Source organism: Thalassophryne amazonica, chromosome 11 (assembly GCF_902500255.1).
Source record: "Thalassophryne amazonica chromosome 11, fThaAma1.1, whole genome shotgun sequence".
Taxonomy (NCBI): domain Eukaryota; kingdom Metazoa; phylum Chordata; class Actinopteri; order Batrachoidiformes; family Batrachoididae; genus Thalassophryne; species Thalassophryne amazonica.
In genome coordinates, this window is record NC_047113.1 from 11,626,446 (window position 1) to 11,639,002 (window position 12,557).

Here is a 12,557-nt window from a genome sequence, read left to right on the forward strand (position 1 = left end):
GGACATCTTGTGGGTACTTGGTGTTAATATGCACAATGTTTATTGATGGATTATCTTCTTCTTTCGACTGACCACATTATGGGCCGCCACACAAGATCAATCATTTCCATCTCACTATGTCCACTGTAACTTCCTCTGTTACACCAACCACCTACATGTCCTCCCTCAGCACATCCATAATCCATAAACCTCCTCTTTGGCCTCCCTCTTCTCCTTCTTGTGCCCCTGTAGTTACTGCTGCTCTGCACATCACCCTTGCTCTTAAAAATAGGAACCAGCAGACTCCATCTCCGCTCCTCAGGCATCCTCTCCCTTTCCAAGTTTTTATTTAACAACCTGGTTAGAAACTCTACTGACATCTCTCCAAGACATTTCCATGCCTCCACGGACCAACTGCCTTTCCACTCTTCATCCTCCTTATAGCTGCCCTCACTTCATCCTTACTAATCCCTTACACTTCCTGATTTACTCTCTCTACATCATCCAGCCTTTTCTCTCTCATTTTCATTCATCAGCTCCTCAAAATATTCCCTCCACCTTCTCAACACACTCCCCCCCCTTGTCAGCACATTACCATCTGCATCTTTTACCATCCTAACCTGCTACACAGCTCTGTCCCTTTGTCTGGCCAATCGGTACAAGTCCTTTTGTCCTTCCTTACTATTCAACTTCTTGTACAGCTTGCTAAATGTCTTTTCCTTAGCTTTTGCCACTGCTCTTTTCACCTTACACTGCATCTTCTTGTACGCCTGTTTACTTTCTTCATCTCTCCGATTATCCCAATTCTTTTTGGCTAACCTCTTTCTCTTGTGCTTTCCTGGACATCTTCATTCCACCATCATGTCTCCTTGTCTTCCTTCTGCTGTCCAGATGTCACACCCAGTACCTTCCTAGCTGTCTCCCTCACCACAACTGCAGTACTTTCCCACTTGTCCAAAACTGCTACCCCTCCATCGAGTGCTTCTCTCACCTGCTCACTGAATTTCGCACAACAGTCTTCCTCCTTCATCTTCCACTATCTATCCTTTGTTGAGCTCTCACTCTCTTCTTCTTCACCTCTCAAGTCCTCCTACAAACCACCATCCTATGCTGTCTAGCTACACTCTCTCCTGCCATCACCTTAGAGTCTCTGATTTCTTTTAACTTACATCTCCTACATAGAATGTAGTTCACCTGTTTGCACCTTCTTCCACTCATATGTCACCCTGTACTCCTCCCTTTTCTTAAAGTAGGTGTTCACCACAGCCATTTCTATCCTTTTTACAAAATCAAGTACCATCCACCCTTCCACATTCGTGTCCTTGATACCATATCTATCCATTACTTCCTCATCACCTCTGCTCCCTTTGCCAACATGCCCATTGAAGTCCACTCCTATCACCACTCTTTCATGCTTGGACACACTCTCCACCACCTCATCTAACTCACTCCAGAAATCTTCTTTCTCCTTCATCTCACAACCTACCTTTGGGGTATATGCAATGATGATATTCATCATCACCACTTCAATTTCCAACCTTACCCTCATCACCCTGTCAGACACTTGCTTAATCTCCACACACTCTTCACATACTCTTCCTTTAAAATGACCCCAACGCCATTTCTCTTCCTGTCCTCACCATGATAAAATAACTTGAACCCACCGCCTATGCTACTGGCTTCACTTGTTTTGCACGAGATGGCCTTCCTGATGCAACCTCCTAATTTATCCAGGCTTTGGACCGGCAATCAGAATGTACTTGCTGCACACCCCATGTGGCTGAGTTTATTGATGGATTATAAAGGATGGAAAAACCAGACACAGTCACTATGTTTTTCCTCCATGCTTGACTGCTTAAACCCCCATTAGACAGGGACAGGGTCCATTCAGCTGTCCTTGTGAGGTCATAAAATTGCTTTGAATGCCGCATGTCACTGAAGGGCCACACAGTTGCCGACCTTACAAAGCCCACTAGGTATCTGCTCATAAACCACCATGATCGCAATGGTTGGTGTGAAGTCTGAAGCTGCACCTGACTTCCACAGAAGAGTCATCAAGGCCAGAGGATGCTCAAGCAACCCATGACCACCCATTGGGTGCACAATGACTGCTGCATTTTCACTGCAGTGACAGCAGGTCACCCACTGTCATATGACCAGAGTGACATGAGTTTGGATGTAAGGAGCAACATTATTTCAATATCACAGCTGAAGGGGCATGCAATGATCAGGGTTGTGCCGTGATTTTTATGAATCAACTTTATTTTATAAAGTGCTCTTTGTTATAAGTTGCAAAATTAATTCCTTATCAGCTGATGTCCATGGAATTCGTCAGAAAGTTTTTTCAAAACTGAGCAGAGATATTTGTCTTAGACTTCTCCTGTGGCTGATGGTTCATTGTGGATTTCTGAAAGCTCTGGTGTCAATTCAGCACAGGCAGACATGAAGCTTGAGTGTCACCAAAAGCATGTTGCATCAGACACATCCAACAAGTAATCTACACCCCAATTACTGTTAAGATGACAACCTGTAGCATTAAGCTCTCACCGTGGAAGACAAAATGAGCTAAATATGGAATTAATCATTTTTTCACATTTCTGTACATGTGCATTCAATTTGGATTACATGTGTGTTAAGGTTAGGGTTGGGGGTGGGAGTAGGGTTAGTAATAGTGAATTAAAAAAAACCCCTGTCACGAAAATTTGACTCATTTCGTCACAGGAGCACAAAAAAAAAAAAAAAAAAACGTGAGACTGGGCTGATTTTTCATGGCTCCGTTGTTTTGCAGCCATAAAAAACTCTAGTCATAAAAATTCCAGTAATTTTTCTGCAGATTTAGCTGACACTGGCCGTGAATGATGGAGAAACGTAGGTGCACACACACACACGATAAATCCAAACTGATGAGTATGAAAAATTAACTATTTAATATTTAGCTTGTTTTGTCTGCTCTCTCTCTCTCTCTTTCTGTCAGAGTGCACATAAACAGTGAGGAAATATGATTTCAAAATGCTCAAAATTCAGCATGTCAAAAAAGCAGCAGATCTCTCTGGAACTGTGACATCATCTGTAGAGCCTAAACTCCACGCGAGACAACAACACTGCACAAGGGCCATTGAAGCGGTGTTACACATAGATGTGTTTTCACATCCCTTCTGCAGATTGGGTGTGTTTTAAGCCCCACAACAGACACACAACTGCAGTCCTGTGTCATGGACCCCTTAATGGAACCAAAGTTCAATTAATTTGTTTCAGTCCAGTGTCTTTCGCGGTGGTGTTCCTGTATCACTAGTTAACACACTGATCTGTATATATTACTGAATAGCTCATTGGCCCCCACACTCCATACAATCCGCTGAAGCAAACTGGCAGCCATCTTGCCACTCCCAATTTATGCACACCGCACATACACAGCTTATTATAACGTCAACATTTTCAAGTAATAACAGAGCTGATTCTCTCATTAATTTATTTTTGTTCTTCGGATAATGTAAGATTGATCCCTCCTTATCTATACCTGTCATGATTAGCTATTTGATTTATTTTATTTTATTTTAAAAATAAAATGAAAACAGTTTGTTCAAATTCTTTCATATTTTGCACACTGATGGTCCCCTTGAACAATGTTTGGTGTGTGTGTGTGCGTGTGTGTCTGTGTGTGTGTGTGTGTGTGTGTACTGGTACCATATCATGAACAAAAGTGGATGGATAACAAAAGTCATGATGGATAATGATGAATAATATAGTAATAATAATATAATATAATAAAAAATTATGTATAATACAGAAATAGTGGATTTTTTTTAAATAGTTGCACTAAAAAAATAAGACACCACTTAATTAGCTACAGGAGAGTTGGTTTTCCCTGCAATGACAACATTTATTACACACAGCTCTATGAGCTTCAGCCTAATATAAGTAACAAAGCTCGTAGCAACAACAGCTAAAGCTCCAAAACTATGCACAAGTAGACCTAATAAATGTCTTAAAGTAGTTCGTCCGATACAAAACACAGCATGTGGCTACACATGTTGAGTTAATAGTAAAAGTAAGTCCCTTCGGCTGCTCCCTTGTTTGCACTCGGGGTCGCCACAGCAAATCCAAGGTGGATCTGCATGTTGATTTGGCACAGGTTTTACACCGGATGCCCTTCCTGACGCAACTCCACATTACATGGAGAAATGTGGCAGGGGTGGGATTTGAACCCAGAACCTTCCGAACTGAAACCAAGCGCATTAACCACTTGGCCACCACCCCTGCACACATGTTGAGTTAATAAGCCACTTATTATTATTATCTTTGCCTATATGCTGGAATAAGGAAGGGAACTCTTCAAGTTATTTTTTATTACTTTCCGTTTCAATCATAGTCACGGGTGAAATGTTCGTCCACAGCCTTTGAACTAGCGATTTGCGCAGTTTATAGCTGCACATGAAGGTATTTTTTTTTAACAAAATTACAAAGCATAAAGTTGCGTGCGCCTCAGAACATCTGAGTGGTAATATGGCGGCCGGTTTGCTTCAAAAATATTGGCCAATGAGCCATCCAGTAATATATAGAGATCAGTGAGTTAACACGCTAACATCTCCTCAAGATGTCCTGGAAATTTCCTCTAATGTGTTAATTTTGTAAGAAAAGCATTGATTTTAGATTTGGAAGTGTTTATTTCAGAGGAATCAAAACATCTGGTCTCCGTGGTGTGCACGCGTTTTCTGACTCACTCATTTGTACAAGTGTGAAAGTAACGATCTGTAAGAAGTAGCAAAGGTGAGTTAGCCATTCAGTGTCATTGGTTCTAGAGTGGGAAAATACTTACTTACTTGGGTAGAAAATGTCAGTGTGTTATGTCTTGCTGTTTAATTGATGCACGTATTTATCTCTGACGCGAAAATTTGCCGGTTGTGGATCACTGAAGCAGCAGCAGCCTCGTGTCTGTACTTGTGAGCCATGTGGACTTTGGGGGTCATCTCAACATCACGAATATGGGGGTTTTTACTTTTTAATTCGGGAGAAATCTCACCTCCACACTTCGTTTTTTTGCTCGTAAAAAACGTATAACAGTGCCTTTCGAAACTAAGTAAATTCTCATTTAATAAGTATAATTTATATCATTTTGTGTATCATTCTGCATTAGAAGGGCTCCAGCCAGATGCCAGGAATGCCCCCAAAGTGACACAGAGTGTCGTGATCGGGCAAAGTGATCCATTTCCAGCAAATATTTGCACACACTATAGGTGGGCGGATCGATCCTAATATCCACCAATGCTGGTATTGATATTGAACGATCCTTGGGAAAAACGATCGATATGCAAGCTTTTTTTCTCTCCCGCACGCACTGACTGCTGCGCACGCAGATTCATCAAAGTCTACTCTCGGTCTGTAAGAGCAGTGCTGCGCTGTGTCACACAACACGGAGCAGCACACCTTTGTATTGTGGTTTGTCAGCCCTCTACCTCAGGAGATTTTAAGTTGTGTTGAGTGATACTTTTTTAAACAAAAATGTTGATTGTGATAATAAAGCAGTTTGTTGTCACGTACAATGGCGAAATTCTGTCCTAGGTCTTTTGGATCCTTTGGATCTATGAAGCTTAAATAAGAAAACGTATCGGTATCGGTATCGATATCGGTGATACTGGGCCTGTATTTACTTGGTATTGGATCAATACCAAAATTCCTGGTATCGCCCACCTCTAGCACACACATAATGTGGCTTCACACTTTAAGTAGAAGGGCTACCCCTTCCTGACTTTTTCAGCTAGATAACATCCAAATACCCAATACAACAATACACAATAAAGAATATGCAGCTGCATTATGGCAACTGACTACATATAAAGATGTGCAATATGACCCCTTTAATTCCACCACAGGTGGCTATAACTGACTCCTACCATATCGAATAAATACCTCAGTAAATGCGTGATTATATGTAGCAACATCCATCATTCAACTGTATTTTGTCGTGAATAAGAGAAGCACTTTAAACACCGCACGACACTGTTCAAACGTGCACGCGTGCGTGTTTGGGAGGGCGTTTTATCGGCGTCTGCTTGAGTTTACAGGGCGAGAGTTCAGCGTTCTGTCTGCGAGCAGACTCAGGAAGGCTCTCTGGGCAGCTTCAGAGCCGAAAACAAATCACCCGAGCCTCTCCTGGACAGAAAAGAAGACGGAATCTCCGCCGGACAGAGTTTTTAATCGGCTCAGAACCGCCACGGCCATGTGTTTCTAACGTGTCCGGAGGTAAGTTCACGTCTTTCACAGACAACAAGTCGGAAGAAACTCACTTTGCCGTAACTTCTTAAACCCGTACGTCCCTTTATTTTGTTTGTTTCTGAAGTTTTGACTCGTAAAGTTGTCGTTTAATTCGGCAAACATTAGCTGTATTTATTCTCTTTGGAGACAAGTCACGTTTCGCTACAAGAGGTTAAAAAACGACTTCACAGAGTTGATTAAATAATCTCGAATTAATCTGCCGCTTCATACGTACTTAACTTCTGAAACCAACTTTAAGAACTCTCTTTACCTATAGTTTTATTTACTTATTTATTTACTGTACGTGGAAACCAGGATGCTCCGAAAGTTATGCCACAAAGACAATAACAGAGCTGGTTATTGTGTGTTATTGACCTGCAAAAAAAGGTAATAATAAATAATAAATAAATAAATCTACAAAGGCGTTTAGGCGTTTATATATATATATATATATATATATATATATATATATATATATATATATATATATATATATATATATATATATATATATCATAGACTCTCTCTGTATACACACACACACACACGCATATATATATATGTATATATAATCTCTCTCTCTCTCTCTCTCTCTATATATATATATCATATTGCTACATATAAGTGTATATATCATAGACTCTCTCTCTCTGTATACACACACACACGCATATATATATATATATATATATATATATATATATATATATATATATATAATCTCTCTCTCTCTCTCTATATATATATATATATATCATATTGCTACATATAAGTGTATATATCATAGACTCTCTCTCTCTGTATACACACACACACACGCATATATATATATATATATATATATATATATATATATATATACATGCGTGTGTGTAGCAGTTGCATCATTGCTACATATAAGTGTATATATCATAGAATCTCTCTCTCTGTATAAATATATATATATATATATACACTCAACAAAAATATAAACGCAACACTTTTGGTTTTGCTCCCATTTTGTATGAGATGAACTCAAAGATCTAAAACTTTTTCCACATACGCAATATCACCATTTCCCTCAAATATTGTTCACAAACCAGTCTAAATCTGTGATAGTGAGCACTTCTCCTTTGCTGAGATAATCCATCCCACCTCACAGGTGTGCCATATCAAGATGCTGATTAGACACCATGATTAGTGCACAGGTGTGCCTTAGACTGCCCTATGTGTATGTGTAATAGTCTCATTGTTGCCACTTTTAAAAAAGTGGAAAATAATACATACCCACACCAGTATAATAATAATTTATAATAATAATTTATATATATATATATATATATATATATATATATATATATATATATATATATATATATATATATATATATATATATAAATTATTATTATACTGGTGTGGGTATGTGTATGTTATGTAATTTAAGAAGAACCTGTCAGTCATTTGACAGCTAAAAAATAATTCCAGCAAATTGTGCCATTCAAAGGGGAGGTGTGCTGATTACATGATCACAGTTTAAGACGTATGCTTGGCAGAGGCTCAAATGGCATGGAACATGCCTACACAATTGAAGGAAATCTGGATAAATAGCATGTAGTAATACAGCAACCGCTCCACGTCTTCCTCCCCAGGAGTAGCTTATCTGAGCGATGATGATGATGTCACAGCTGGAGCAAGCCTGAAATAACCAGACATCTTTGTCGAGTGTTTCCATGACAACACAGCCTCCTGGTTTAAATGGTGGATGGGGAATATGTCTGTAATAATTACTTTGTATCATATGGAGCAAATGAAGTGTGGGGAGGGGTATGTTCAGTGTTGGTTTTTGGCTCATCAGCTGTAATGTTTTCCTTGTGTTAAGCAAATTGTTTTTCATTCTGAATTGTTTCCATACGGCATGAAATAACAAGACAGTTGCACCAGAATTTGTAAGAAAAATGTTTTTCTTACTTTAGGTGATTGTGAGTGACAGAGACCTGAGACATGATGGCCAGTGGAGTTGATAGCTGACACTGTGGAACGAGAGAGGATGGAACAGACAGACAGCTCTGCCCCTGAGACTGTCAACCCTAATGGGTTTGTCAACCGAGTGTTTAATGTTTCTCTGGATGTGGAGAATGAGACAAGCACTGTTTATATTCTGGAGACTGGGTCAGAGCCTGCACGGGGGCAGGGGGACACCCAGGCTCCCCCCGCACAGACCCCTGTTAAGGACAGACAGGAGGTTAACCGGAGGCCTCGTGCCACTGGGGGCATCTGGAAAATCTTGAATCGCAAGAGAACTGTCTCTGAGCTGGAGAGGCGACCGCACTCCATGATCCTGCCTGGGGAGGCTTCCGTCCCTAAACTCTCATTTACTGACAAAGTCCGCTCCTTCAAAAAGCTTAAGTCCCCCTCTGTATTTAGAGGGAAGACTGGGAAATTGTCCACTGCCAAGTTTAGCAGTTCCTTGGTGGATGAAGAGACTTTCTGCCAGGACTTTGGCACTCCACAGCAGTCCAACAGGGACACACTTAGACAGCATGGCAAGAGACACTCATACGCTGGTTTCACAGCTGAGTTTGAATGCTCTTTTGAAGACATTGACCTGTCCGTTCCTATGGACGGCCACCAGCCCACTGTAATTGCAGAGACTAAGACCCAGAATGGTTTTAAACCATCAGAGAGAGCTTGCTACATTAAACGAGGCATCAATAATTCAAACAACTGCAACAGACCTGCTGGATGCGAAGAACTCAAGGTTAAGGGCAGCCCCAGGATCCAACAAGGTGCAGGACAGAGACGCAAAGATGTGTGGAGTTACCTGAGGAGGATCTCTCTTTTGGGCAAGGCCAATCCTGCGTATTCAGAGAGGAGCTTTGAATCTGAGCTTCACTCTTTGGACAAAACTACAGACTCAGATTTTGGCTCAGTTGACTTTGAACATCTCAATGACTTAAAGCCACCGCCTTCCAAAAACTCTGACACCAAAGGGCACTTTGGGGGACTGTTCAAGTTTTTCAGCAGTGTTGCAGAAACAGCTAGAAAATGGAGGACAACATCACGCTCATTCTCTCCTCCAGAGGGAGTGAGGACTCCGTGTAGCTCCCCACAGGCACCGCAAATTTTGGAGGACAGAATTCTTAGTGTGTCACTAACACTTAAATCCCAGGATACTCCATCGTCACCCATAACCGCTAAATCTTCACAGAGCAGTAGCTTGGACAGCCAGGATCCAGCACCTGTGACAGGTGGATTTTCCCCTAAAGTCATCTTGAAAAGGGCATCCTCTGGATCTCAACCTGTTAATGGCCTTCAGTGTTTAAGTTCTAAGGATACAGATAGATATGAAGACTTACAGACTAACCACAGGTCCAGAGCCATTGATGAGGATCAGATCCCCCAATTAGGTCCAGAGATGGAGCCTGAAAAGGAAGCTGGGTTTGAAATGGATCCATTAAACTGTCTCTGTCTCAAGGAAAAAACTGAGGGACCATCAGGAAATGAGCAGGATTCCAGGGATGATCCACCTGACATCAACCAGATACAGGATGCAATCATCCAGTCACAGCAAGAAGACAAAGAGAGCTCGACCAATAGTGTGCCAGCATCAGATTCCACTGAGGAAATATTTAAGGTATGTATGTTTTAATTGAGCTATGTGAATTACTTGCTGCCCATTTGTCATATTTTCTCATTTACGAGTTCAGTAAAGTTAAACCAGTTAATCAGTTATTACCCCCCCCCCCCCCGAAAAAAAAATCAACAATGTTCTTTCAATGCAGTTATTAAACAAAAGTGAAGAAACATACTTTTCTCCTTTTCTGTCTTTTTCTATTATGTAGAACGTTTGGGTTTGTTCTGTTCACTAGTAATTTTGAGATGTTGTCTTGGAAAGGTGGAAGATAACGGACAGATTAATATGTCATGACTGTGGCCAGAGATACGTGACTGTACATCTTTTGAAAATGCTCCAAGTGAGTGATCACTGTGAGCACCTGACCCTGGTAGGATTTCTGAATCGGCATAACCCTATAAATAACACATATGTAACAAATACTGGCTGAAGTTCACGTTCAAAAATAGCAGTATCAGAAAGAGGAAGTGATGTCATGGAGCCGCGAGAGAAATTTGCCAAGATCAGACATGGGGCCAAATACAAAAGTATTTGAATTTGAAAAAAACTTAAATACATTTTTCAGAGTATTTGTATTTGTATTTTCTCATTTTGTATTTTTATTTCAAATACATCGCCGATCCCACGTATTTCCAAATACTTTTACAAATACTTTTTCAAATACTTTTCAAACTTAGGAATCTCTGTGACACCGTGTTGAATATAGATTGTGATAGTTTGATTATTGCCTGTGATATTATAATAGTGAATTTGTGATAAAACATTCAATCCTTATCAATAGTATTTGGTCATGTTATTTTCACAATAAATTGTCACCGGTTTATCAGTTTTTGTGTTGATTTGTTGTTTATAGTTCATAGAAAGTATTTGTTTTTAAAATACTCAAAATATAAAGTATTTGTATTTGTATTTGAAAAAGTACAAAGTATTTGTATTTGTATTTGGAATTTGAAAATCTAAAGTATTTGTATTTGTATTTAAATACAGTGCAAAGTATTTGACCCCATGTCTGGACAAGATTGCTGCACATCAGCATTCCATAAGAGAGAGATACAGCCACGTATGAGAAAACAGTCATTTGTATTGCTGTGCTGTTGTGTTTCTTTAAGAAAAAAGAGTATTTCCAAGTGCTGTGTATGTCACATTTATGCCTTAACCATATTCCATCGCAGCCTGTTTCCACATCATTAACATCCCCAGAGGCATGCATCATGTCATTCTCTGTATATGCTCAAAATGCAGTTTATCTTTTAACATTGGTCATTGTTTTGTCACTAAATCCAACAACAAAAATATTCCCAGAACCATTACTCGTTTCCTCCTAGTAGTGGTAGGTGTGGTTCATTAATTGTCAAGGATGAACACAAGCATTTAAGACTCCAGTGTGTGAGAAGGCATGAGTTGAGCACTGACTCAACAGTTGTCCTTTTGCCCCATCTGTTGGAGAGAAGAGGAAATAGTTCTAGTGGACGTCATCACACCAGCAGTGTGTTCTTTACTGCTTAGCCAGGGAACTGACAGAGTTGGCACGATCAGACTGCAGGACCCCAAAAGCTTTGTGACGTCTGCGACTTGTGACTCCGTGTCCCTTCTCACTCCAGTGAGCGCAGGAGTCATTTACCTTGTAGTCACACCAGCGAGTCAGGACATGTTACCCTGAATGCCAAATAATATGACAGAATAAGATAAGACATCTCAGTTCTTGAATTCTTAACATTTTAACAAAAACTGTCACATTAAGTATTTAGGAACTACCACCATTTGTGTACACAGAGACCAGAGGTGTTTGGACAAACTACATATATGTATACATATGTACATGTAGTATGATTCATGTAAATAAAAATCCAAGTCACATTTAAGAAATACAGTTGATATTGTACTGCATGATAAATCTTTCTAGAGAAGCCAGTTATCAAAAACTGATTGACCATGCAAGATGGATACTAGTGAGGGAAGCCATCAAGACACCCTGGGCAACTCTGAAGGAGATACTGGTGTCTGTGGTTGTGCTTGTAGTTGCTTTGCATAGTGTAGATTTTGTGTGTTGCATCACGAGTGGTACAACTTCCTGGTGAAGTACAGAGAAGGATTTTCTCAAGAAGCTGATCTGAAATTTTAGCTACAGTTTCCCAGAAGACACATTGGAGACTCAAGCCTAGATTATTCTCAAAATCCTTCTCTGTGCCACTCCACATGAAGCTGTGACCAGTTATGCTAGTGACAAAAGTTAAACTTACAGTTCTCAAATCACAGCCATCAGCAATCATCAGTTTTTTGAGAATTGCCAAGTCCAAATGCATTTTCCATACAGTAAAATAGATGACAGCACAGGCACTGAAGATCAGTTCATAATAAAAATGTTTTGAAAATCTGGTATGATCACCTAAAACAAATGATGTAGTTTAATCCCCTTAAGAATAAATAAAGAAATAAATATTACATATTTTTTGCAGTATTATCTTTTTAGAATTGTAAGCACATTTGATGTGTCTAAATTTTGTACAGTGGTCTGTCTGTACTGTAATGTGCAACGATTTAAGGCACCCTAAAATTTTGACAGAATTACTGCTTGATTTGAATTGATCAAACTTTCCAACAAAAATCAAATGTAGTCTTTTTTCATTATTGTAAAGGGACAAATCAGTCACCAAGTTAAAAATATAATTTTCAAAACATAAAATATTTCTTTGTCAAGGTACTACTTGGCAC

General features: G+C 39.8%; 1 protein-coding gene across 1 annotated transcript in view; it reads left to right on the forward strand.

The window, feature by feature from the left end:
- The first annotated feature begins 6,089 nt into the window (after window positions 1–6,089).
- Window positions 6,090–12,557, forward strand: part of LOC117519628 (rho guanine nucleotide exchange factor 9) — a 148,717-nt gene continuing 142,249 nt past the window's right edge. Inside the window, exons 1-2 of the mRNA XM_034180901.1 lie at window positions 6,090–6,219; window positions 8,185–9,845. Of these exons, the coding sequence (XP_034036792.1) occupies window positions 8,259–9,845 (1,587 nt within the window). The 5' untranslated portion in view covers window positions 6,090–6,219; window positions 8,185–8,258. The remainder of the gene's footprint in view (window positions 6,220–8,184; window positions 9,846–12,557) is intronic.